Source organism: Chamaea fasciata, unplaced genomic scaffold, assembly GCF_029207755.1.
Source record: "Chamaea fasciata isolate MVZ Bird 193981 ecotype frontalis unplaced genomic scaffold, bChaFas1.0.hap1 SCAF_5, whole genome shotgun sequence".
In the NCBI taxonomy this organism is placed as follows: domain Eukaryota; kingdom Metazoa; phylum Chordata; class Aves; order Passeriformes; family Sylviidae; genus Chamaea; species Chamaea fasciata.
Genome location: NW_027094090.1, coordinates 55,282,559 through 55,310,272, shown reverse-complemented (window position 1 = coordinate 55,310,272; position 27,714 = coordinate 55,282,559). Strand labels below are relative to the sequence as shown.

At 42.9% G+C, this 27,714-nt stretch overlaps 1 protein-coding gene and 1 long non-coding RNA gene across 2 annotated transcripts; both read left to right on the top strand.

Moving 5' to 3' along the window:
- The first annotated feature begins 380 nt into the window (after positions 1-380).
- ARFGAP3 (ADP ribosylation factor GTPase activating protein 3) lies at positions 381-23,933 on the top strand. The gene is made up of 16 exons (XM_066183774.1): positions 381-541; positions 6,199-6,317; positions 6,805-6,877; positions 7,687-7,818; positions 9,221-9,307; positions 10,162-10,243; positions 10,530-10,586; positions 11,673-11,719; positions 12,820-12,965; positions 14,994-15,119; positions 15,523-15,645; positions 18,116-18,253; positions 18,935-19,058; positions 19,976-20,066; positions 22,221-22,342; positions 23,005-23,933. Exons 1-16 carry the CDS (start codon positions 473-475, stop codon positions 23,020-23,022), a joined length of 1,554 nt encoding a protein of 517 aa, XP_066039871.1. The 5' UTR covers positions 381-472; the 3' UTR covers positions 23,023-23,933.
- Positions 23,934-24,518: 585 nt separating this feature from the next.
- On the top strand, positions 24,519-26,814 carry LOC136289712 (uncharacterized). The gene is made up of 4 exons (XR_010720848.1): positions 24,519-24,834; positions 25,642-25,913; positions 26,023-26,127; positions 26,338-26,814. It is a non-coding gene; the product is annotated as an uncharacterized lncRNA (long non-coding RNA).
- Positions 26,815-27,714: the final 900 nt, after the last annotated feature.

Sequence of the window (27,714 nt, the reverse complement as noted above, 5' to 3'; positions counted from 1 at the left end):
TGGTTTGGACATAAGGTGGGTTTTTTTTCATGGAAAGGCTGATTAGGTATCGGAACGGGCTGCCCGGGGAGGCGGTGAAGTCCCCATCCCTGGAGCTGTTGGAAAGATGCACGTGGCGCTCAGTGCCACGGGGCGGCTGACACGGTGGCGAGCGTTCAGAGGTTGGGCTCTCTCATCTCCGAGCTCTTGCCCAGGCCGAATGCTGCCGTGACTCCGCGCAGGGCGCAGGCGGCGGGCGCGGCTCTCCCACCGCCGCCAGCACCCCCTCGCACCGCGCCCCCCACGGCCGCCTCGCTCCGCTCCCGTCTCCGCGGCAACCGGGCGGGGCCGGGCCGCCCCTCGGCGCCGGGCGCGGGGCCGGCCGGGCGGCGGCGGGCGGAGCGTCCCGGGAGCGGCGGCGCGGGCAGCCCCGGCAGCTCCGGCCCTTCTCCCTCGCAGCTCTCCCGGCGGCCCCGCCGGCTCTCCCGGCGCCATGTGCGAGCCCGGCAAGCAGGACATCGCCGCCATCTTCAAGCGGCTCCGCTCCGTGCCCACCAACAAGGTAAGGGGCCGGGCCGGCGGGCAGCGCTCCGCCGCGGTGACACGTCGCACAGCCGGAGGGGCGGGGGAGGCGCGGGGCCCGCAGCCCGGCACGGCCCGCCCGGGACAGCAGGGAAAGGACCGGCGGGTCCCCGGGGTGACCGTCCCGGGAGTGGGGGAGCTCTTCCCTGCCTGCCCCCCGCCCCTCCGGCCGGCGTCCCGCATCCCGAAGGGATGAGCCCTTGGGGAGAGAGGTGCCTCAGGTCGGCTGCGAGGGTCAGCTCCGCTGAGCATAAAAACAAGTTCCAACCAGCTGCAGTGTTGAGTGTGTGTTTCTTTTGCCTTCCCCCCCCCCCCCCCCCTCTTGTTTTTGTTATCCCACAAAGTGCCACAGCCACTTAAGCAGTGATAAAAGCTTGTTGTTTTTTAATCTTGATGGGCTTGTGCCGTGCTCAGGTGGCTTTTCCCGTGGCGTGAAGGTGTTTCTGTGGTGTCCATGGCGTGTGGAGGTGTGGGCTGCGGAAGGTGGCTGGCCAGGTGACGCGGCACAAGTGCCTTCAGCTGCTCCGTGCTGCTTGTTTGTGTTGGCTTTGCGATGTTCGCCGAGGACATGCGTGAAATATACACCCACCAGGAAACTTCGGATTAGCGTTAGGAAGAAACACGTTGGGTTTGTTTTCTGGGAATAGGAATCCGGATGTCTGCCTCTGGTCCAAAACTGACTTCCACTCTTCGAACACAGTTCCTTAGGACTGTACAGGTCTGGTTTCTCAAAGCAGAGCTCAGAGGTGAACACTGAGTTTCTAACAAAAGTATTCTTAAAACCTGCCTTTGCAGTGGGGTAAAAAGTTTATCAAGAAAAGATCCTAGTCCCAACGACGAGGGTGAGAGAAGATCTCTTACAAGCTCCTGAAACTCACTGGCACTCTGCCTGGAAATGGAGTAGTTTAGGGCTATTGGGATGCTTTTTCTGTATTGGGATCACCGGAGAATTAGAAAGTACTGCCCCTGCCTGGCAAGCATGGAGTGCCTCGAGCAGTTCCCCTGTGCTGGACTGCTTGTTGCTGTGTAGGTTTAATCAGGTGGATGTGGTACCTGTGGTTGCTCAGGTGTATCTGTCTCCCCATGTCAGACGGCACAGGGAAATTCAGTGTTGACATAGCAATGTTAGCACAATGTGTGCTGCCGCTCACCGTGGGCCAGCGGCAACGAAGTGGCTCAGGCACAGAGAACTCGATAACAATGTGGTGGTACTCGGTCTGGTTGACCTAGGAAGGCAGAGAGGGAGAGTGGGAAATAGCAGCTTGGATCTCACAACTCTCCCATGCCCGTCTGTCTGACCGTTCTGCTGAAGGTGTTTCTTCCGTCAGTTTCTCCTCTCCTGTTTGTTTCCGTTTGTTTCCTTGCTGTTGTGTTCTTCTTAAGCAGTCTGTCTGCCCCTTTTATTTGTAAGTTTTTTTGCTGGGGGAGAAAGACATGGAAAAGTGCAAATATTGAAAAGGGCTCTGGATTAAAATCCTAGTAATTTGTTTTAACTGTGCAGTTTATGGGTAGAGTTTGGGAAGAGCTGCCTGCTCTAGGCAGGCATGTGTATTTACACTGTTCTGGATGCTCTGTAGTAGTTCTTAGTGCACATGAGCTTAGGAAAAGACTTCTCATTTAAATAAACGTGCAGTTTAATTTGTGGGTGATAATGTGTTGGAAGTGGTGTTTGAATAATTGTCTTGAAATTAACGTCTGTAATTTCATGTTAGTTCCTCTTATGATGAGACTTTGAGTTCTTGGTGTCTTTGGATGTTACATAATGTAGAGCTGACTGATGACAGACAGGTGATCAGCTGCCTGATGACTTAACAAACGTTGCTGTTATTAAATAGGATGTATTTTGTACCCATAAAAATGTTCGTAGTCATTAAGCTACTTGATATTGTTAACTTGAGTGTTTGAGCTCTACAGCTCAAGCCTTTTGAAGACTTGCAAACACAGGCTATGCTGAAAGTCTGTTTTATTCTGTCATTGACCTGTTCCTCTGACAATGTTGGTTTTTTCATTCTTTTCCACCTGGTTCTTTTCCCTGGTTGATGATGGTACTCCTGTCTCTGCTTGGACTCCCAGTGTACATGTTGTGCTGGTGGTTTATCAGTAGTTGAGTTTTGTTATTACAGTGTGTGTTCGGGTGTGGTTTGTGTTTGTGTTGGTTTTGCCCCGGCATGGACTCTACTATCTCGTGTCCCTTAAGTCATTTTGTGCTGATGACACTTCCAAAGCAGGCAGTCCTCTTGCCTTCCCGTGGCCAGCGCTGCAGCTCCTTCCCTTATGTTGGCATTCCTGTGCTGTGAGTTGGCCTTACCTTTGCTCTGAGTCCGTGTGCCTGTGCAGAGCCGCTTCCCAGCGGGATCAGCAGCTGGGATTATTGGTGCTGATGCAAGAGAAGAAGGAAAGCATATCTGGGGACAGTGGCTGGTGACTAAGAGGAGCTGCTTGGGTTTAGATCACCTTGGCTGAGTGTGGCACTGCCTCCTGAGTTCCAGCCAGGTTAGTGTTCCAGCAGCTGGATCCACAGCCTGGGAATGGCAAGGTGTGGATCTGCCCTGTGGATTCTGTTCCTGGAAAGGTTCAGAATGTAGAGGCTGAAAGTCTCTGGGTAACCCTGACCTCAGGGGTCAGTGCTCTTGCTGAACCCACTCACCTCTTCTGCTTGGGCCAAAAATAGCATTTCTGTCAGCTATTTATTACTGCATCGCCATAGCCAGTGTCAATATTTAATTTATTTATTGATTAATGTAGGTGTTTTGCGCAAGGTGGATATTTTATGATTTCTTGACTGCTTGCTGTGGATTATACCCAAATCTCTGTGTTTGCTCTTGTACAAACATCTCAGTTAGGTCTTTGATTGGTTTTTCCCAAAGTGACTCTTACTGAATGTACACTGTGAAGTGTTTCAACACAAAATAAACAAAAAGCATGCAAGTGTATTTTGAAAGCACTAGATTATTTAAGCATATCCTTCAAATTTATTTTTAATTGATATTTTAGTTGCACCTAAATCTGCACAGAAAATATAATTCGTCCGTTTTTAAAATGGAAACAGTTTCATAGGGTGGCTCTGAAATAGATTTTATTTTCTTCCCCCTGATTCTTCTTAAAATTTATGTGGTGGGAAGTACTTTAAAAATTGAGAAAACTAAGCAAAATTAGTCTAAATGTTAATGAAACATGCATCTGTTTCTGTTGCATAGTATTGATGGAAATAGCAGTTCCTTCTTTGCTTTCAGAAGAAAATTGGATGTTCCTGCTTGCATCTCAGTCCTTTTTTTCGGTACAGAAAGGTACATTTTTATGCCTGTGAATAATCTCCACAGGTGTCTGGTAGGGACTCCTGTGTGAGTGAAGATAGTGAGCTGTGGCAGCTAGCTCCAAGGTGATGCAATTGACTAAGATGTTGAAATGACAAAGTGCTCGTAATTGGAGGAAAGGAAAGGGAAAGGAGGAGAATCTTCAGGTATGTTTATGACTGAACTTTTAAAAAATGGGTGTTTTATTTTTTTTAACCACCCACTCAAGATTCTCATTTCCCATTTGTACTCCAGGGAATTTCCACAAGACTCCAGCTGTAAGTCAGCTTTGCTCTCCTGTATCAGAAGTGAGACTAGGGTTGCTCTGTTGGCTTTGGTTTCAAGCAGAATCTTCTCCTTTTTTGTTGTCCCCATCCTCCTTTGGCCTTGTAAGAAAAAGCTTGAAAACAGTCAATTTAAAATGAAGATGAATCTCATGTTTTTTAAGGAGCTGCTTCAAAGAATTTAGGGAAAAAAATAAGAAGTTCTTACTACTTAAGCTGTGTGTTTTATTAGAATATGGCATACATGAAGTCTTATTCATTCTTCTCTTTCCCTCAGCTCCTCTGGGCCATTCTTCCACCTGCGCTTGTTTCAGGGACTCCCTGTAACCCCTCCTATGTCACCCGTTCTGCGTTGCTTTCATTTCTGCTGTATGCCAGTGACTGCCCCATTTCCACATACTGGAGTGGGATATGTAAATAACATCAATAAGTATTAAGTCCCTGTTGGCAGGGAAAGGCAGGACTTGCACGCGCAGGAGCTGTGATCTCCGTGATTTCTGTGTGTGTGTTACCTGTCATTACCTAACTGAAGCTCATCCTTAACGTGTTCAGTTGTCGGAAGAGTTCATGCTGGGTCTGCTGGTGAACTGTGCTTGTGCCTGATGAATTTGGACTGCCCAAGCTAAATAGGCCCACATTAAACTGAGGAGTTTAGCCTCAAACTGCTCCTGGGCATATACTTGAAATTAATTTGGATGGATGATGGGTGGCATGACTTGAGCCCACACTCAGGGCTTGTTTGACTGTGTATGTGCAAAAAGATAGAGACAAAAATCTCTATCCATGTTTACAGAGGGAGTTTCTGGCAAGAAGTCTTCTTAATTTTATTTTTATTTTGTTGTTCAGCTTGGCAAGGAGGTGCTGGAAGCTCTGTGGCCTGTTTTTGATGTTCCATATGTCCCCACCTGGCTTGGAATAAACTTTATTTTTTATATCTGCATATAGCTAGAACTTCCAGTCCTATCTGATGCATGCATCCTCCTTAATATAGGAGGATTTTAAAGGATAAAGTTGCAAGTTGGAATGCTGTCAATTTGTGTGTAAAAGCTTCTCTCTCTGTGGAGTTATTTCTTATTAGGTGTGACTGGGTGGATGCTTTTACTGTAAAAATACTTCTCTGCAGCCTTTGGAGATACCTCTGAAAAAACATTGATCAGATAAAGTCCTGTCATACAGGAATAGATGTGTACACATGGCAGTAACTCAGAATAGCTGTTTCTGTTTAAAGTTGTTGTGTTCCTTGCATTTGATAATTGATTTGTATCAGATCATTTTCCTGGTTCTTGCTTTCCTTGGTCAAAGAAGCACAAAACTCAGGATAGCTGCAAAAGGTCTTGGGAGTCATGGTCTACCGGCCTGCAAAGTGTATCAGACACACACAGACACAGCTGTTGCTGTTTTGGCTGGATGTTAGAGGTCTAGCATGGTGGCAAAGGGTAGGAAATTCCCAGGTTTGTCCATGCAGTAATTGTGGACCTGGTTGCTTTTTAACCAGTGTGGCACAGACAGTGGAAAGGCTGATGTGGCAACTGGTGTGTGATGAATCATGCAAATATCTGCAGAGGCTGCCTGGATAAGCAGTGCTCAGAGGCCTTCTTCACACAGCTGGACTGCCATGGCTTGCCCTGAAGGTCAAGGTTTCAATATAGGAAAGTAGATAATGATGTCATTAGTCCTGCTGATAACTTTCTGGGGACTCACAGGTGCAACATGAGGAGAGTCTGCCCTTGGGGAAGTATTTCTTAACCACTTTCCTGTTCCAGCAGTTCTAGAAGCACTGTATTAAACATGTGTTTGAACTAGGCTGATGTGGGTTCTCTGACCTGGTTTCCCAACCTGTGTAGGGTGGTTATTTTTGGAAATGGGGAGGCTGTAGTTGTGTGGGCAAATTGTGTAACTCCTCTTTAGATGTCTAAAATTAGGATACACGGAGTAGTCGTGTCCACAAACACCATGAGTTAACAAAGTTGGATCAGTGCAGGGGTATTACATTGACCTGTAATACCACTCCAAGGCCTGGTTATGCTCAAGTCCTGTTACTGATGTGTTTTTGCTTTAAGGTGTGTTTTGACTGTGGAGCCAAGAACCCCAGCTGGGCAAGCATCACCTATGGAGTGTTTCTCTGTATCGATTGCTCAGGGTCCCATCGGTCCCTTGGCGTTCACTTGAGTTTCATTCGGTAAGTATTGGTGTGCTTTGACAGTAAAATTCATCTTTCAATAGTTTCGTTTGTTCACAGCCCTGCTCAGAGAGGAAAACCCATTCTTTCTTCAAGCTTCTGATTCAGACCTTCTTAGTGTTTCTGTTGGCTTTGCTGTATCTGATAGCTTCTTGGGAGTTGTGTTCAATTTGTCAACTTTGCTTTCTGAAGCAGCTCATTGTGGTGGCACCTGAGTTCTGCCCTTCCAAGCCAAACTATTCTGTGGTTCTGGTACCTGGGTAGTGCTCAGGCAGTCAGCTGGTGCAATAAATCTGCATCCTGAGCTTGTCCTATTCCAAGTGAGTGTACCAGCTGCTGCCTCAGGGCCTTTCGGGGTCTGATAAATAACTACAGATTACAAAAAAAAGAAAATGGGGGAGAGAGAAACACTTGAAAAAAACCCAGAAACAGTGATTTTAAATGGCTTTAAATGGTGGTAACACTAAAAACATTCCTTTTTGTTTAGGTCTACAGAACTGGATTCCAATTGGTCCTGGTTCCAGCTGAGATGCATGCAGGTTGGAGGAAATGCAAATGCTGTACGTACTCCTGACTTGGAAAATGTCTGTACTTACTGCCTCTCTTCCTGGGATTTTTTTTTATTTTTTCAATCCTTTTTCTTTGTCACAGCCCTCCCCCATCCCCATTTTTTAAGAATTCCTCTGGATGCTGATTTCATCCTCCATTCTTGCAGCTTCTCCATTTTGGTATAGTCTGAAAAGTTTTTTCCTTAGAAGTCAGTGATGAAAATCACTGAAAAGGCCAAATCAGATTCCTTGTCAGTATGTGTCTAATTTGGTCAGCTGCTCAAAGATGCCTTGTAAAGCAAGCTTATGGCCCCTTCCTGTGACCATCATTCCTTCCATGGCTCATGAAAAAAACCATGCCAAAACCCATGGAACTGCCAAAAGTCACCCTGCAGTCAAGATCTGACTTCACCTGAGTTAGCACTGAAGATAAGATACGCTGCATTGTTGGAGGGGGACTAGCAGTGTCATGGACTGTCCTGTGGAGCGCAGCTACTGGCAGTTAATTTTACCTCTTCCTTCCACTTAAGCACTTAATTTCAGAACAAGGATTTCTTTGTATATAATGGAAGCTTGCATTTGTATATGCTCTTTAGGCATCACACTGACATTTTGGGGCTTTTTCTGTTTATTTATATATAAAGAAGTCACCAGAGTGGAGTTTCCTTTGTACTTTGCAGATTACTTGAACTCCATAATTTGAAATATTAGATTTAGGCAGAGGAACATAGCAGTTTGCTGCATTGAAATATATTTTTGTGTCAAATGTCGTTAGCTTTTAAGCCTGTTCCTTACAGCATTTTCTGTGTTCTGCTTCCCAGTCTGCTTTTTTCCACCAACATGGGTGCACAACCAATGACACCAATGCCAAGTACAACAGTCGTGCTGCTCAGCTCTACAAGGAGAAGATCAAATCTCTTGCAACACAGGCCACAAGAAAGCATGGGACTGATGTGAGTAGTGTGTGCCCTGAGGCCTGGAGATTCCTGAAAAACTTCACCTTCTTTCTCACTAAAGACTCGTTAAATTTCTAATCAGTAATACAAAAGATTGTCAGTCTTCAGTTAATATGACCATTTCTCCATGAACCATGCTTATTTGAAATTGACTATTTAGAGGAGGAGAGCATGAAAAATTGTAATGGAATTAACTACAGACTATGTGTGATTTAAGTGGGGTTTGTTTTGAACAGGTAAATAATGGTATTTTTTGGGTTTTTTCTCTACAAAGATAATATTTTGGAAATTAGCAAGCTGTGTAGAACCTGCTGTTCAGAAATGCTGAGGCAGTTCGCACAAGCTGTCAAAACATTGTTAGGTTACTGACAGGAATTAAACAAAGTATCCAGGATTCATTTCTAAAGTGTTAAGTTGGACAACAGTTGTCTTCTTCATACATAGAAAACATATTTTGATTGTTTAATTCAGGTTGTTGAAGTTTGGGACTGGTTCATTCAAAGTTGATCAGATGAGTGGAAATTAAAAGCAAGAAGGCTTGATTTTTTTCTCTTATCTGTGCATCAAACAGCGTGAAATTTAATGGATCATTCTTAATTATTCACGCTATGGACAATATAATTCACATCACTAAGTTCAGAGAATAGTTCTTTTGACTTAGTAAACAGCTTAAGATGTAAAATGTGTTCAGGTAAGTACAATATACTGTGTGTGTCTAAGTTCATGGCAAGTTCCTCAAATGACTCTTTGAGGTGATTCTCTTGCTTCCATTACATATTCCATCCAATTTGATATTAAATATTTTAAAAATTCACTACATATTTAGTAAATATTTTTAGCTGTGCACTGCAAACTTAAGTGATTATGTGCTACTTAAATTACTGAAGTAAATTATTCAGGTAATTGCATTTAGTACCAACCATCCCCTCCCCTGTCACATGTTAAAAAAATTCCTTTTCTGACTTACTGATAGAGCTGATTGTTGAATGGTGAGGTGAACTTGTTGTACCTTCACTATCCTTTCTGAGAGAGGTCATTATTCCTGCATGGAATAGGAGGAGCTGTGAGAAAAGATTTGCCTGTGGGTAACCTTGGAGTGCAGGTCACAGGTTGGAGTCCTGTCCTGCAGTCCTGTGGCACTCTGGGGACCCAGCCCTGAGATCTGGCTTTGCACAAAGCTCTTGGCTGGTCCACCAGGAGCACAAGAAATACATATGAATTTAATAAAAAAAAGGGATGTCATCTATTGAATATTGGATAAATTTGTAAGGAAAAAATAAGGACAAGATAAAGAATCAATACATTTTTAACCTGAAAACAGAGTTGTTTTAAGATTAATGCATTGGAAAAAAAATACATTCACGCAATTAATCTGGAAAATTCTGTCCCTTAATTTCAGCTGTGGACAGATGGGTGTGGAATGCCACCAGCATCAACTCAAAACAAAGAGGAGGAAGATTTTTTTGCATCCCATGTTTCTACCAAGGTACAAATTACCTGTCTAATTCTTGTTTCCTTTCTAAATACTTTGGTTGACTGTGAAATCTATGGTGAAGATTAAACCCTGAAAGAAAACTTTATAGAGAAAAGGTGGGTCAGGGAGATAATATTTATCTGCTTTTCCTTCGCTGAGTCTCAGAATTCTTCCTGGATGTGAACCACTTGCTAAGATCACAATTTTAAATGACCCAAATAGCTGCTAAATGTGGAATTAAAATCTTTTTTTTTTTTTTTTGTAGACATAACAATTCCACTTGGAGCCAGAATTTCTTGCTTGGAAGTGCTCTGATATAAATGCACTGTGTTGTACCTTGGGTTTTCTATCAGCAAAGTTTAACAGTTCTTACAACTTTTGTTGTCACCTGGTCACAAACCTGCCTGTGTAGGGGGATGTGTTTGAAGGGAGTGGGAGGACACACCAGGAATGTTGGGGGGACTGCTCACAATCAAAAATGAAATGTGTAGAAAATGGGAAGTGCAAGAGCTTGTGGTGATTGTATGTAAGTAAATCATCCAGCATAGAATAAATAAATCTAAAGCCCGGTTAAAGTGCTTATTATTGCTTTTGATGGTAAACATATGGTAAACAAAATTCCTGGAAGGGTAAATAGAAGTGTTCAGGAGTGGATTGAAACCATCTTGTTTTTAGTAAAGGTAGGTGTTTCTTGTAATTTTAATAGCTGCCCTTCTGAGTACAGGTTTTAATCCTAAAAGCTGTAATCATAAGAATTCAATAATAATAAACCAGTGATGCTTAGGCAGTCTTTAGCTAAGTGCTCATATTTATTTGTTATATTTTATTTTCTGTGCACTTTTGATTTTGTGGGGTTTTTTTTCAAGGCAAAGGATACAGACTGGATGTTACCAGAACCAGTTTCTCTCCAGCAGAAAACTTCAGAAAACATTCCAGAATCCTGTGAAGGTATGACTGATTCTTTGTTAACAGTAAGTTGCATTTTTCTGATACTGTCTTAGTTTAGTCACTTTTTACCCTGTTTTAATAGTTAAATAACTTAACCATGCTTAATAACACAGGAAGTTGGGGTGCCTGCTGCTCTTTTAGTGACTGGAAAAGCTGTGATGGAAATAGCACATTATGGTGTCTCTGCCAGGCACTACCCTGAGCACAGTGAGATGTGATTTTTGGTACTTCATGCATCCTGAAGAGCCTTCTGATATTCTTACCCTTGTTATTCCTTATCTTTTAGGAGCAGAACATGGACCAAGTGTTGATGGCCTTAGCACATCCCCACAGCCTGCATTAGGTAATGAGTGCAAGCAGCAGAAGAGAGCAGCAAGTGTAGGGAACCCAAATATCCCTTTGGACAGAGAATGTCTGCCTGGGAAGAGCTGTGGAAATAGATTTTGCTCCCTCTTCAGAAATCTGAACATAAAAACTTGGACTGGAAAAATCCTGTGTTGATAATGCAATTACCTTCAAAGACCAGGCTCTTGCACTTAACACTGAGCAGTTTATCATACTGTGAGTAAGGAAAAATAGTTGATGGAAATAGAGTAAAATACCTCAGTGATTTGTCACTTTGAGGCTTGTCCTGCAGGACCAGGATTCTGAGAACAAAGTGTTCATTCTCAGCAGCACAGAGGTAGTGAAGAAGTGCTCTCTGGGCCTGTTTCAATACTTTAGGCAGGTATGGTCTTCATCGCTTTTTTTTATTTTGGTTTGGTTATTTTAGAGCTAGGGACTACAAAAAAGTCCACTGGATGCACTTCCTGTTTTTCTCACTTGTATCTTTAACATGCACTCCTAAAACAAGCACTTTACTTGGTTGGTTTGGATGTCACAAGTTCTGTCTTAAGGGAGAAATCTCTGTTCTGTGTATGCCCCTTTTTTGGAAATTTCAGCTCAGAGTAGTTTTGCTGTGTGCACAGGAATCCAGTAGGAGCTGTTTATAATGCTTGTGATGTTTTAGTGATGCAGGTATGTTTTGTGTGTGTCACTGCTGGGTTTGACCGCAGCCAATGCCTTTCTAGACAGGAAGAAACTTATCTTGGAAGTGATATGAGGTCAGGTGGACCTCAAGTCTGGTTCAGAAGTGCAAGTCCTGCTTTCCTGTTCTGTTGACTAGCAGGAATCTGCAGCAGACAACTGAGCTGTAATTTTATTCTACTGTGTATTTTCAAGACGTCCCAATCAAAGGTAGCTCCTCACATTTTCTTGGAGACATGCACAGTTCTGTTCTGTAGCTCAGATTAGTATCTCAGCCCCTCAGTGTAGAAAGACGTGAAAATAAATGGCAAAAACTATTTTGAGGTTGATGTTACAATTTTCTTCTACAGTTCTGGAATTAATAAAAATTGTATGTTAACTGATGTACATTTAATTCTTGCAGAGAACACCACCTTCATAAAAAAGAAGCCAAATCAAGCTAAGAAGGGGGTAAGTGTATCTAAACAAGGAGTATTTTAAACTGTATTACAGGTCATTTATTTCAAGATAGTTTAAAGGTAGTTTACAGACCTGCTTCTACATGAGGTCTGAGCACTTTCTTAACATTTGATTTCTGTAAAAGGGCAGGAAGAGAGTTTAGCGTCTCCAAATTATGATTCAAGGCACAGGAAGACTGAGGAAAGCAGCTCACGTTTTGAATGTGTGGCTGTTGCAACTCAAGAAACAGCCCTAATAGTCACCCTGATGCCACCCTAATTGTGGGCTATTAGAGTGACTGCTTGTTACAGGGAGTCACTCTTTTTAAGTCTGGGCCACTGTAGGACAGAAGATTTTATTGGAGCAGATAATTCAGATTAAATCCTATCATTTTGTGCTCCCACTAGAAGACCCTAATATCCAAGAGGAATTTTTTATTGTAAGTGGTTTGTGCAGATCTGTTGCCTTCTAGTGAGAGCAACAGAACTGGGTTGACAGGTGCAGGTACAGTTTGTGGTCTGTGTGTGCATGGCCTGGAGCTTTTACATGAAGGCTTTAAAGCAGTAAGAGGTGGAGATAAATGCATTGTCAGTTTTATTGTTGCTGCAGTGTTGCAGGTGAGGAATTAAACACAGAGGAGACTTGAGAGCAGCGGTTTGAGGGCTGTGCCACCATCTGAGTCAGCACCATTGTATCCATATTTGCAGTATTAAGTGTTTTATAAGTCTGATAATAGTTCCATTGCGACAAAATTTATTATATTATTCCTATACAACAAAAGAAACCAAAGTTGTTCTGTGTGTTATATTTATCTGAGCCTCCCAGTCTCTGAACAATTAGAACCTGAATATTTCCAGTTTTCTATAGGACTTTACTGCAAGGCTAACTAAATTTGTACAATTTTGAACAATTAGCAGAAGCAGAATTTTGAAGTCCAGAATATGGAAAGAAGTATTTTCTCTGCTCCAAATTGTCCTTGCTGTCTGCAAGGACTGCTCCTGGACAGGGTGTAGTGTTTGCTGTGCTTTCACATCTGGCTGTTGAGTCAGCTGAGGTGGTTGTCTCAGTTATAATATTGGGGCTTTTGGTTTTTTGTTTTTCAATAATTCCAGCTTGGTGCCAAAAAAGGTGGTTTGGGAGCCCAAAAAGTGAGCTGCCAAAGCTTTAGTGAGATTGAAAAACAAGCACAAGCTGTAGATAAAATGAAGGAACAAGAGGATCTTCACAGTAGTAAGAAAACTGAGAAGGAAGAGCCACTGTAAGTATGAATTAATTATACAATGGTAAACCATGAAGACTAATTTAATGAGCTCACTGACAGCATTTTGAATACTACCATAGATTAGCATATGCCAATAAAACTTCAGTTCTTCAAGAAAATGCCCAAACAGACATGGTTAAGATGAGCCAAGCAGTAGTTCCCCCAGTCCCTTTTTTTGGCTGTTAAATATATGTTTATACAATTGATGAGTTACTGTAGGAAATTAAGTATTAAGAAAACTCTTGGCTCTTGAATTTTTTTAATCTCATGCTAGTTACCTAGTTTATTTTGATTTGGTGTAGTCAACTCAATACTATTGAAAACAGTCTTTCTAAGAGATTCAGCTTAATTTGTACTTACTGGGTAAGAGCAGAGGAAGTTTAAGTATGTCTCAAATTGCCTGATGAAGTTTTCAGCTGATTTATACTGGAACTGCCTCTATTTTCACCAAAACCCTTTGAATAATTCTGTCTGAGACCTTGAGTCTGCGGGTTGTCCTTAATTAATAAATACTCAGCCCTAAAGCTCAGAGGGTGCTGTTCTTGATTCCTTCCACATTCCTCTGCTATGGGCTTTTGGTTTTTAATATTTCATTAGTTCTCATCAAAATCAGACTACTAAATAGTTGGTTAGTGCACACTTCTACTGTTAAAGAGCTGAACATCCTGTCAGGTGCTAGAGAATTTTTCCTATAACCTTTTAAGAAGTTTTCTGAATTATTGCATAATTACAGTCTCACTTTTTGCTCATGATACCAAGGTCTTTGGTCTATAATTTCCTCCTCGTTCCTTTTGCTCACTTTGATGTTGTCCTTGCAGAAATGAATGTTTTGGTTGCATTAAAAATGTCAGTCATAAGGGAATCATTTGAAGTGTTAACCACAGCCTTATGGTTCTTGGTGATTGCCAAAAACTACCACTGGAGAGACTCTGAAGTAACAGCTAAATAATCAAAAAAGGACTGTTCATGTATTATTACTCTTTATCAATATTGTGTCAGAAATGTATAAATCTAAAGATCCAAGCCAGCTTTCATTAAAAGTTCTGCAACCTTTCTGCAGTAGCCAAAACCCTCTAAAAATGCTTGTAAACACAAGGGATGCACATACACTGAGTGTATGGATCCAGTCCCAGTGGAGGCAAGAGAACTTTATTTCCCTGAAATAATCATTTGGGAATTTTAACTGTAGGTGGCAGCAGTTACCAAAATGAAAGGAAGGGTGAACTCTGCTAAAACTGCATTTGCTTCCAACTAATTTGTGTGGTGGCTTTAATTTTAAAAGCTTGAGTAATAAGCTTTACTAAATTAATTCAATATGACTTTGTTATGTGGCAGGAGTGGAAGTGATTCTTTTGTAGTTTAGAGGGAGGAAGAGTTCTGAGACTTGAAACTTTAAATGTGATTTTAAATTCGTACACAATTTCCTTCTGCTGTGCACTGACAAGAATAGATAGCTGAAATTACTTCTAAAAACTTGATCAGTATTCCCATTTGTTTTAATCAACAGCAAATAAGATTTTAATGTTAATAAAATAGATTTCCTGAGATGGGCTGCTATTCTTACTGCTTAAAGTGCTGGGTAGATGTTATCAGTTACTTCTTTCTGCTTTGCAGCACATCTACCAGCAGCATCCTAAATCTCACTTGCCTTTCTTCTGTAGTGCGTTTGGACTTCATGCCGGTTGAGACTTATAAATTAAAATATTGCTGAGTTGCTCATTAAAATCAATAAAAGATGTATGCCTTTTGACCTGAGAGATTAAATTTAAGCAGTATTTGTGCAGTTCTGTAATCAAGATGAAAAACCTCAGTGTCTGGTGCACTGTGCACTGGTGTGACTGGGAAATATTAAGATGGTTTAGAGGTAGGGGATGGAGACTTAGCTGGGCCCAGATGCTTCCCTTAAGGGAAGACATTAGAAAATACAGTGCTACAATAAATATTGTTAATGTTTTACTGATACTCCTGGGCTGATCACTCAGTGTAGCATTGGACATTTCTCTGGTAACTTGTGTTTTTTTCCAGTGTATCATCTTTAAGGTTGGCCTACAGAGATCTTGATATTAAAGCAAAAGAAGAAACCTTAAACCTCTCTGGTAAGAAGAAAACAGAACTGGAGAGGCTTGGCATGGGATTGGGCAGCAGCAGGAGGTATGTGAAGTTCTGGAAACTGTGTTTGAAATACTCTGTGGTTTTATGCACTTATCCCTCATTCTACTCAGGAAATTAAGAAATTGACTAGAGCATGTTATGGAAACTTGAGCAGTAGCAGCAAAAAGTCTTCTTGTCAAGGGGAAGCTTCTGATAGATTTAAGTTCTAACCTGCCAGACAGAGGTCAACCTAGATTGTTTTCCAGCTGTCACAACAGGCTTTGTGTTCAGAAGTCTTGTCCCTACCTTGAGAGAACAACAGTTTTTCAAGGTTTTCCTTTATTTTAATTCCTCTTTCCTTAGATGTTTGTATAGCTTGGGCTTTCTCAGCAAGCTTCAGAAACTAGATTCGGGCTTTGATTTTTGTCATCTCTTTACATGCTTGTTTTCTTCCTGTCCCCAGTGGCATTTCTCACTCAGTCAGCTCAGATATGCAGACAATAGAGCAGGAAACACCTACAATTGCAAAGCCGAAGAAGAAGTACATGGATGATGTGGAAGACTCTTTCTTCTCTTCTAGCTCAAGGTATTCTGTAAGCTTTTGATTTTAGATGGGCCCAGAAGTATATGCAAGCTCCATAATAATATGCACAGTATTTTTGAAAGCTGAGATGAAGGCAGTTTGAACCTGTGTACACACCCAGCATGTTTTCAGGGGACATCTGAATCCAAAGAGTTGTGGAAAAGTTGACTTTCCCTCAGTGACAGATGGATTTGTGAAGGAGGGGAGGTAGCTTTGTTGGGAAAGTGGTCTGAACTATGTGTTTGTAGATTTTATCTTGTCCAGAGTCTAGTCTCTGCTTGCACAGACAGTTGCCATATAAACTTTTATTTGCTGTATTCCATATCAAGTGAATTTTTTGTCAGAATGACTTGTGTTCATTCTTTTTTTTTTTCTTTCTTTCTTGTGTTACTGTCTTCAAATTAAACAAACATTGAAGTCTGATATTAGATGTACTACAGTTGAATCATTCTCTGCATGCCAGATGCAAAAACTTCAATCTTTTGAGGTATTTGTGCTGGGTGTGTTGTGTCTGCAGTCCAATTTCAAGAGACTTGTATGTAAAATGTGAAACATAAAATGTAAGTGAAAAATAATTGAAACATTTGTTGTCAGAGGATGACTGCAATGCACACTACAAAATATTGCTCTTGGGAGAAGAAAAATAGTTGAATCTTACAGACACTAATTGCAGTGAACCAGCTGTTTCTGGACTGAGAGACACAAACAGGTGTTGCTTTCATAAATGCCTTTATTGGATCCATGCCACAGCAACATGAGAAATTGTACCTAATTGTTTGTAGACAGGCAAATAAAAGCACAAAGGCTTTTGTGTCACTATTCTGTAGTGCAATCACTGCAGCAGAAATACAAAACGTGGGTCCAAGGAAAGTGGCAGCAGTCTTGTAAAATAAAACGTAGCATTTCAGTGCTTGCCTTTTTTGTTCCCTGAAAAGAACTGTTACTGCTCTCAAATTATTCACCAGCTACCAGCAGGCAAAGGATAAATTATGGAGGAGGCTTTTTAATGTGTTGTGGTTCAATGGTTAGAGGATAAATTGTAACCCGGCTGTTCCCTGCTCTTGTTGTTCTGGTTCGAGCTGGGAGGATCTAATTGGAGTTGGTACACAACTTCGTTCTCTTTAAAGAAAGAGCAGTCTGATTTGGACTTGTCAAGGGTATTATTATTCTTTATTTCAAGCTGTGTTTTGAAATAGAGGCAAAGTAGCTTTAGCTTCATCTTAGTATATGCCCAAAAGCAAAATAATCATCCTGGATATTAGAGTGCTGGTAAGTGAATTAAGCAAGGTAAAGGTCTCAAGGTTTAGGCATAAAATTGAAGCCTCTGAAAATCCTGTGTTTTGATGTTTTGCTTTTGCTACAATTAATAAAATCTTTATTAACATCACAATGTAAAATTTTGGTTTTTGTTAAATGCAGTCTTTCTTTCTCTTCCCCACCCCAAATACTGAGGAAGTATTTTGCAAAGCTACAAAAATCTGAGAGGGAAGCTTAGAGAAAATAAACACTTTACTCAAATCAGCTCATGTAGCCTCTACCCAGTGCTATGGTTTTGGTGGCCATTGTGAGACTGGAAATCTTCAAATCCATAAAAACACCTTGATTGTTTGTTATTATGGAATTTAGAAGATTGCTGTGGTTTCTTTTTGTCTGTCAGGAGAAAGGCTCCTGCTTTTTGTAGAAGTTCATTCCAGATTGGTGCTGAGACTTTGCTGCTGCAGGTGTCACATTTCTCATAAACTGTAGAAATGAGTGGCCTGACCTGACCATTCATAGTGCAAACATGGAGAACTTTCTTTTTTAAGAGTATTTTTCACAAAATGCAGGTGCAGACCTTAATATCCTACCTTCTTCTACTGAATGGTTTCATTCTCCTGTCCCCCTGTGGTTTTGATCATCTTTCTCCCCATCCTGGTCACTTCTTCAAGCACAAAATCTTAATCTTTGGCATTTAATAGGTTTTGGTGGTGTATTTTTTTTTTTCAAATACTTTCCACATATGCTGAGATGTGTGTAGGTAATCAAAGGGGGAAAAGATCAAATCATGTACCAGAATTGACAAACATGCTTCATTTTTTTTTCCTTTATTTTGTGTTTCCCCTGTGGTTTTGATGTGCAAGAGAAGATTGCCTTATTAAACTCAGACTTGCTTTCAAGAAATACATTTTTAGGATTTAATTTTAATAAAATGTGCTGCAGAACTCAGAAGTTCTTAATATTTGGATAAAAAAAAACCCCACAGAACCAGAAATAAAGGCTTTTCTGCCTGTTCTGAGCCATTGGTTCGACTGTACAAAGCTTCTAAAGCAGTATTGTGAAATCCAAATTACTCACCGAGAACTGTAATTTGAAAACATACTTGTTAATGAATACTTACAGCAGTCATTATCTAACAACAAATAAATGTGTTCCCACTTTTCAATAAATAACAAAGTTCTGACTTTTCAATAAGTTTCTCTTTCTTTTGTTCTAGGTACTATGACTCTTCAGATTTGAGGAGCAGCACTTTTTCTAAATGGGATGACAATTCAGATGCTTTTTGGAAGAAAGAAAATAATAGTAAAGACATTGATATATTGTTAACTTCAAAAAGCACAGGATTTTCAGACAGGTATGCTGATTTTTGTCCAGAAAGCCCAAGTTTTAATTTGATTTGAGTCCTGGTCATAGTAGTGGGATTTTCTTCAGTCTGTAGGAGAATTTGGCCAGAACTTCCATCAGCAGTCAAGGGATCTCCTGACTAATTTTTTTTTTGTAAGCTGAATATCTTCCTTACATTTTAAGCTCTCTCTGTTGTGCTCAGAGCTGTTCAGTGCATGTACTGGAAGTGATTCCCTAACACTTTCGGCAAAAGAGGAAGTAGACAAAAGATGTGGGGAGAAACTCAAATATTTGCCCTGTTCTGAGCGCATATCTGCTTTGTTTATTGTGTGATGAATCAAAGGAAGCCTTGTTAACAAATGAATGAAATTTTGGGATGCTCAGTTCAGAGGATGAAGGTAGTGGAGACACAAACAACAGGTCTGATTGTGATGATAAAAAATACTTTTTCTCTATGAAAACTGTATTTTTATCTTTGTAACCAACTAGAAAATGTGAGAGGGGGGGGGCCTTATGTGCTTGGTTGGTGTTTTCTGCCTCTCTTCTTTCTACTTCAAATCATATTTTTCATTTATCTGTACAATACAGTTGGAGCACTTCAGTGCTTCTTGTTTTTGGTTTTTTTTTTCCTTTCATTCTGCCACGATGTGAGTGAGGTTTCTCTCCCTGATGCAGTTTATTTTCCTTCCAGACCTGCGTCTCGGCGTAAGCCTGAGTATGAACCTTCTGCAAACACAGACGAGGCACAGAAAAAATTTGGCAATGTCAAAGCCATTTCATCAGACATGTACTTTGGAAGGCAAGATCAGGCTGATGTAAGTAGGAAACAGTGATAAGTCTTTTTAAATGTTAAAATTATTCTTTGACTATAAAAATGGTGTTCTTGTGAGTAAGAGAAAAGGCAATAAATAGTTAAGATTGGTAGAATTAGCACGTTTATAGAATTATGTCCCCTTGATTATTTGTTTGATAGAAATATACAAGTTTCTGATCATTTAGAATTTAGCTTTAAGGAATTGCAGTTGCACATAGGACTGTACCTCCATCATTCTTCTTTCCTGATACAAGTGGTAAACTATGATTCAGCACTCCTGATTTTTGATAGAATCAGGCTTCATTTGTTCTAAATACCCAAACTGATGCCAACAAACGGCTGCTGAAACGTCTTCCTGCTCTCTATTTGTTACATGAGAGCATCATTAATGCTGTAAAGCTAACCAAGTAAATAGATTTTTTGGTGAATTGCGTGGAGTTGAATCGGCCTAGAAAGAGATCCGTATTGTGCTGCATTTTTGAGGTGGGATACAGATTTTTAATGAACAACTAACAGTGTAAATACTAATTAAAAATATAATTACTGTTTGCAGGGAACTTGGAAAAAGTTGACTTAAAAGTGTCATGTGATTGGAAAGGTCAGCAGGATATTAACTGCAGTGCTTTCCCCTCCATTTCACTCTTTTAGTTGTTGCTTTTAATGGTTGCATAGTTTTTCAGCAATTTTAGGGTAACTAACAGTGGGTGAGGCCCTTGGGGTTGCAGTGATAAATGTCACTTTTGAGTAATGCAGAAATGAGATGGTGGCAAACTCAGTGTAAGTGATGTGAGAACTGAAATGGGCACAACTTTCAGTATGGCCCACTTCAGTTCTAAATGTCTGTAGTCTCTCAGATTATCTGACCTCAAAAGGTGGCAGCAAGCTGATAAATCCTTTTTGTTCTCAATGCTTTTCCAGTATGAAGCAAGGGCTCGGCTAGAAAGGCTTTCTGGAAGCACATCCATAAGTTCAGCTGACCTGTTTGAAGACGAGAGAAAACAACCAACAGGTACACTCCAAACAGAGTGAGAACCTGGAGCATGTGGGGAATGCAGGCCCTGATTCTGCTTCTAATCACGATCATCACTGTGTTCTGCAAGCCAAATGCTAGGAGCTCAAACAAGCATGGGAGGTGTAGTCATGGTTTAAAAATTAACCCCTTAAATTTTCAAGTTCTGTATTTTTGATTCTGTAAGTTCAGTATTTTATACTGGCGGGCTGTGTTGCAAATAACAGACTGTTTAGTAAATAACATTTATCAAAGGAAAACTAATGTTTTCCAATGAGGTAACACCTAAATGGACTCCAAGGTAGTTTTTCGATCAGTTACCATAAGTAAGTAGCTCATTAGCTGTCATAATAATACTGCATCTAGGAAAAATCATTAATAAAATCTTAGTGGACTTGAAGTTCCCATGTAATCTATTGCATGGCATATCCATTCAGTGGGATATTTGCTTCTACCTCTGGCCTTGCAAAATTATTAAGGAAGGTCTTCACTTGGATTGTCTGAAAGATTTGTTGGAACACCTCACACTGGAGAGTGTAGTTCATCAAATCAGAAAGGGAGAAAGATGAGATTGAGTGAAAAGAAACCCCTTAGGGTATTGAAAATGTCTTATGTTTTCTTTCCAACACTTCTTGGATTGTACAATAATGTGCAATGGAAAAGGTGGCAAATACTGGAACCTTCTATAGGCTTAATCAGTTGAGCTTCATTCCTTAACTTTGAAGAAATTGAAAAAAACGTTACTGAAGAACTTGAAATCTCTGAAATTATTCAGATAGGCTGGAAAAACAAAGAGTGTGCAGTATCTGATTTTATTTTGGAAAAGTAGGAGGGGAAAACTTGAAAACACTTGACTGTTTAGTTTTGTTCCCCTGAAAGCAAGTTTGAATACACTGACTAGCAGAGAAATAACTCCTGTTACTGGTTGCTTGAGTACAACTGGGATTTAGGAATTTGAAATGTGAAGAAAAAAAAAAATTAAGGAGGGAAAAGGATATCAAGCAGAAATCACAGTAAGTTGCTTTAGCCACTTGAGGGAGCATTTGCAACATGGTGTCGTAAATTCACACTATATCAAATGTACAGAAACTTCCTTTCCTGCATGTCTCTGCTACACCACTCACCCCAAAAACTGAGGGGTGGTCCTTCCTGGAGAAGTGCTGCTCACTGACAATTTGTCTGGTGTGGAATTAATGTCCAGACTATCATTAGTTCCATAAAATAAATGCAATCAGCGTATTGTCAACAAAAACACCGCTGTAGTTCTGGACTCCTTGCCAGGATAAAACATCCTTTGCATCTAAGGTTGTTTTTGTGAGCACTGATGAGATGTCCAGGTAGGACAGTGTGGGGCTCCTTGCTTTTGTACAGAATGCTGTAGGGAGGATTTTAACCAAAGAGGGAGCTGCAAGAAAAAGCCTTTTTGCATTATTTCAAAGCCGATGCTTATGAAAGTCAAGTGGCTTACTTGGAGGTGCTGATTTGGAAGTAAACCACAAGAAAAGGAGTTGCTTTCCTGCCTTGTTTGCAAGAGCTGCCTTAGACCAACCAAACTTAACCAGCAAATGATGAGGGAATTCTTGTGGCTGAGAAGTGGTTAGAGCTTCTCAGATTATTTATATCTGCAGATTTTATTTCTATGACTGATTTTAGTAACAGAAATGCCTGAAGCATTTGATGAGTGGAACAGATTGTAAGGAAGTCCAAATTGCAGCTTAGAAATGGGGCTGTCTGAGGTATATATAATATTTTTTATTTTTATTTATATATATATATATATATATATATATATATATATACACTACAGATATTATATATAATATTGTATATTGTATATAATATCTGTATAGATAGGATAACAGCTGTTGAGGATACAAACCAACATTGTCACAGACTGGAAGTATAGAATAAGTCATCTACTATCCAAACCTGAATTGCTTAGCTGAGAATACAGAGTGTAGAGGATGACACTCCTGAGTGGAATTATGAAAACTTGAAAACAATCCAGAGATGCATTTGAGACATTGTGATCTCTGTATAGTGCTCCTCGTCATACATTCTACTTCAGTGAGAGAGGGAAAAAAAAAAAAAAAAAAAAAAAGGTTGATTTTAATACAAAACTCTGCTTCCTCCATGTGTGTGTTCTCCTTTTAGGAAGCTACAATATTACCAATGTCTTGCCTTCAGCTCCTGATATAGCTCAGTTTAAACAAGGAGTGAAATCCGTGGCTGGAAAACTTTCTGTCCTTGCTAATGGAGTCATGACATCTATACAGGTGAATAAAAATGTCACAATCTATTAACCATCAGTTGAAGTCTTCCTGTAGGGATTTAGTACCATGGATCCTGCCAATGAATTATCTTTAGGGAGAAAAGAATGAATTTGGTTTTGAGCCCTGTAGATGTCTCCAAGTAGATGGTAAATCCCTGTAATTTAAAAAATGAATCCGTATCTGCTAGCTCACCTTCATTAGGATATCTTTTTTCTTACAATTACAGTAAAAAATGCCATCATGAAAGTTAATTGTTGTCACTCTGTTTTTAAACTCATCACAGTTCCTAACTCAGGATGGAATAGTTTGGTTTGAAGGGATTTGCTGTGATCATCCAGATCAACTCTTGTGTTGGCTCTTTAATTGACCTTTCATCCATGTTTTTGCATGAAATAAAGCCATCCTGGCCTCAGTGTCCAGCATGTTTTGTGCTCCAGTCACTTGGCAATTCCTGTTTGAAGTCATGGGGAGCTCTCAGGTGTTTGAAAATCGGGCTGATTGTCCTGGAATTCAACCTTAAACGCCAATTCTAGGAAGCACTAGTCAATTTTCTGAAAGCCTTGAAGAATTCAGCTGCTGTTTATTGCACAAATGGAAGTAAAACTGATTTATTTCCCTGGAAAATCCACTAATATCTGGCTTGTTACTTGTTTTTACTTTCCTAGGATCGATATGGTTCCTAAGTGAAGCTAAAGGAGGATTCCTCTTCAGGCACACAAGTAATCACTGCTGATTCAAATGAAGGTTGCCTTAAGACTGATGATGTTTTTATCTGTTTCTTAGTGCAGATTTCTGACTCAGCCTTTTCTTAGTGCTGTTTCATCTTAACAGAGCAGAAATCTTGCAGCAACTTGTTACATTGCATATATTTTTTTTCTTTTTTCTTCCTTTCCAGTCTTTATTTCTTAACAACCTTATTGTTAGATAAGCTGGGAGCTTTATTTTATTACTGGCCCTGTCTGTGAGGCAGGAAGGAGAAAGGAGGTGGTGGTTTTAGTAGACTGTAGCAAAATATGCATTTAAATTAAACCTGTGCTTGCCAGGAAGTAAAAGCTGTTGAAGTCATAAATTGATGTGCATTAAAATGGTGGGGAATTAGTGGTTTAAAACAGTATTCCAGCTAGAAGGTTCTGTGCTTAGATGTGAAGTGTGGAGAAGTCAAAATGTGGTAATGCTGAGTAGTGGATTTCACCTTGTTGTGGGAACAGTCTATTTATTCCTAGTTTTGAAAGTTACAAAAAAAATTTGCAATAGAGAATCCTTAAGTGCTTTTAAAAATTCTGTATTGTGTAAAAATTAAAAATAAAAACTTGAAATATACTAAGGGCCTAATAGAGTAGTTAGTTAAATACTTGTTAAAATGTTTAGCACAATCTTAGATTTTTGATAAATTATCAATTATTGAATAAAGAAATAGTGGGGCTGTGTTTTAGACAGTCTAGAATTTATTGCTGATGACATCCTGCATAAAAATTATTATGACCTTAAAGAAAAAACTTTACAACCAAGAATGAATTCAAGTTAATTCTGTTCTGTAATTTTCATAATTCAAATTTGTAAACTGCTGGTATCTAATAAAAACAATTGATATAAACTCAGTTTTGAATTTAATTTCTATATGTGGTCATTGGTATCCAGCTTTCTAAACACTGTCATCTGTATTTTGTCTGTACAGTGGTCTGGTTAAATTAGCCTTTAGTTTCAGGTAGTCAGACTTGCTTTCTTATTAAATTGCTGTAGTGATTTAGAAATCTAAACAAATTAGAGTAGAAGATAAACTACTGAACTGGGATACTGTGTTAAATACAGGCAACAGAGTAGCTGTATTTAGGATTTAATTTCTACCTGCCTCGTATCTAATTCCCCCTTCTGGTAACCTGTTCTTGTGGCTGTTGGGTTTAGATTTATTGATTAAATTTATTCATCAAAAAATTACCTCTCTTTTTTAAGAGAGTTCCAAGATGAGCATTTGTTCTGCGTAATGGTATGGCTTTGCAATAAAAGATTCGCTTTCTTACCTCCTTTCCCACCCTATTGGGATTTTGGTAATGTAACAAAAAAATGCAGTGTATAGGGGCACAGGGAGGGGAAATAGAGGGGGAGCGGGCCGGGGTGGGGGGAGGGAGGGAGGGGAGGGGTAGGAAGGAAGGGGAAAAAGGAGCGGTGTAGAGGAAAAGAAGTACAGAAGAAAAGAAATAGAGCGAGCTATAGAGGCCAGCCCAGCCCGGCCCAGCCGCAGGCACCCGCCCCGGGCGCCGACGGGCAAATAGCTCCTAAAGGGATTCCCGGGGTTTAAATCCCCTCGGCCCCGCCCCGCGCAGCCGCTCTGGGGCCCCGCGCACCTGAGCCGACCCCGCCCTTCACACCTGTGCCGGCCCCGCCCCGCCCATAAATCCCGGCGGATCCGCGCCCGCTCCGCTCGGCGCGGTGGATGCTCATCCCGGGGCGCGGCGGGACCGTCGCTCGGAGCGCTGTGCGGAGCCCGAGGCGCTGAGGTGGGGCCGGCACCGGGATCCGAGCCCGGAGATCTGGGGCCGGGTCCTGCCGGGGGGCCCGGGCGCGGAGCCGCTTTTTTCTGGGCGGGGACCGGGATGGGGACCGGGATGGCCGCGGGCGGGAGGAGCCGCTCCGGGACGGGCGCTGGGGTGGAGCCCGGCGCCGCCGCTCCTGCTTCGGCCGGGGCTGGGCTGGGGTCCCGCCGGGGCTCCGGGCACGGTCCCGCCGTGGCCGCGGGGAGCCGGGGCCGTGCCGGTGCCGGGAGGAGGGCGGCGGTTCCCCGGAGCAGGCGCTGGATCCCGGCTGGAAGCGGGCGGGGCGCGGGGACCCCCGACGCCGCCGCTCCCTCAGCTGGGGCGCCGCCTGGCGGGCGCGGAGCGGCGGCGAGCGCAGCGCCCCCCGCCGGGCAGGGCCGGCCCCGCAGCCCCCGGAGCGCGCTCCGCTCCCGGCCCGCCCGCGGCCCCGGGCATGGGAGCGCCCCCGGCCCGGCGCCCCCGGGCACGGCAGCGCCCGCCTCCCGCTCCCCCGTGGCCGCTCCCCGGGGGCTCCCGCCCGCCGCGCCCCCGCGGAACGAGCGGGGCTGGAGCGGGGCGGGCGCTGGGGCCGAGTCCGGCGCTGCCGCTCCCGCTCCGACTGCGCCCGGGGCGGGACCGGGGCTCGGCCCCGCTCCAGCCTCACCCGACACCTGCCGGGAGAGACTTGATGCTGTCCTTCCTCTCCCCCGCTTTCCCTGTGGCTCCCGCTCTCCAATGGAAACACTAGTGGGTTTAAAAAGCCAGCGTAAACAGTTTGCTCTTTATTTCCAGAGCACAGGAGGTTCTGAGTCGGAAAGAGCCATGAGGATCATCAGGTCAAACGGTGATAAGTGACTGGCCCCTGTGGGGATTGAATTCAGAACCTTGGCCTTCTGAGCACCCTGCTCCAAGCACCTGAGCCAATCTCAGGCCCCTGAGGAAGGTCCTGCCTGGGATGGGAATGGCTGCTACCGGCAAGGGAATTCCTATGCAAATCCAGCTCCTCCTCTCCCGCTAATGCTGCTTTACACCCCAGCCCCTAGAAAGGCTCTAGAGCAGAACTGGTTGGTACCTGACGTGACAGCACAAAACCCTTCTAATAACCCTGGTTTCCCGCCCTTTCCAGAATTTACCCAACAGCTGTAAAGGTGCTCATTCCATGTCCTTTTCCAGGGAGAAATGAGCAGGACAAGTCCTGAGGGTTCACTTGGTCCATGGCCAAAGTTCTCCTGGGGAGTGTCAGAGCTGGTCCTGCCTGCAGAGGGGCGTTTCCTGCAGGTGAGTGTTCACAGCCCAAAATCACGGCAGGTGCTGAGGCTGGGCCACTTTCCTGGCCCAGAGCTGCACAGAGCCCTGGGTGACTCCTGCTCGCTGCCAGGAATGTTCCTTGGTGTTTCCTGTGTGTCCCAGCTGGCTGGGAATGCGGGCTGGGAGGAGGCCGGGAGCCCCAGGAAGGGAACCAGCACCTCTTCTCCTCGGTATTTGCAGGGGAGGAGCTGTGCCTGCAGTGTCCTGCCCGTGGCTCGCAGCGTGCCAGACACACATCCCCGGGAGGGGCACTGGGATTCCTGGGCAGTGCTCGGATGGACATGGATAAAGGGCTGCCTGCAGCTCCTCAGCCTGGGGCTGCTCTGAACAGGCCCCGGGAGATGCTTCAGCCTGGACAGGCCCCACCCACACCCCAAAATTGCCCCAAGGAACAGCTGGCATTACCCGGGAATGTCAGCACAGTGTGTTTGGGAGGGGCTCAGACAGCAATTCCCGGTGCCCACTCCTGGAGCTCCCACACACCCCCAGGTATGTCCCAGCCACCCCAAATCCCTTCCCTTCCAGCCTGGGGACATCATCCATCAGCAGTGTTGAAGTCGTGGGAATCCTCTCTCGCAGAAATTAAACCCCAAGCAATAGCCCTCAGAGATGCCTTAAAATAAAAGGTTAGAGTCAGGTGAGTTTTGTTTGGATTAAGTCTGGAGTTTTTCAGGGTACCAGCTGGAGCTACAGAACTGATGGAAAAATTTCACAGGTGGGTCCCACTGAAGGTGTGCTGGAAGCAGGGATGTGCATCCCTTTCCTCAGGGAAAAGAACTTCCAGAGGCCTCTCCTGAGGCTCTGAAATGAACTCAGCCTCTGCAGGGAGAGATGTCCTCCCCTGGGCACAGCAGCTGCCTCAGCACGGGCCAGGAGCGCGTCCGGTCGCCGCCTTCTCCTGCTTTAAAATATCAGCTGGAGCCTGGCCTCAGGGAGGGAGAAATGGGCTGAATTCCAGGGAACTCTGTCAGGTGTCCCCCAGGGACATTGGTGGGGCTGGGGGATGAGGGGTATAAATAGCAAACTCTATGGAATATAAACCTGTCCTTGTCCCGATGCCTCTGAGCTTCCCCGGAACCTCAGCTGGTTCCTGACACAACTGGTGTTCAAGGGGCAGCTCTGCATGGGAATAGCCATGCTCCACGAGGCACTGTCAGGTTATTCCAGCAGGAATTCAACAGGGAATCTGGGGCTATGGGTATAATTCATCTGAACTAGCAAAGCTGATACTGAACCCCAAACCTGGGCACCACACAGAGAACAATCTCTGTGTTGCCCTGTCAGCTAAAGCCCCCGGGCTGGGAAATTTCAGCAGCCAAATGTATGGAATGATCTAAATCCCAGCCCCCAGCACCCCCCAGAGGGACAATCCAAGTCCCAGGGTGGGAGTGCTCGTGTCCTTCCCTTGCTGCTGGTGGGACAAATTCCCTCTGCCCAGGCGGCCCCGGCTGGGCAGGAGCTGAGAGCAGGAGGGGCGGGAGAGCGGATCGGCTGCCCGAATCTCATCTGAATCCACTGAAAACATTCTTTCCCTGCAGGAGACAGGAGCCAAAGCAG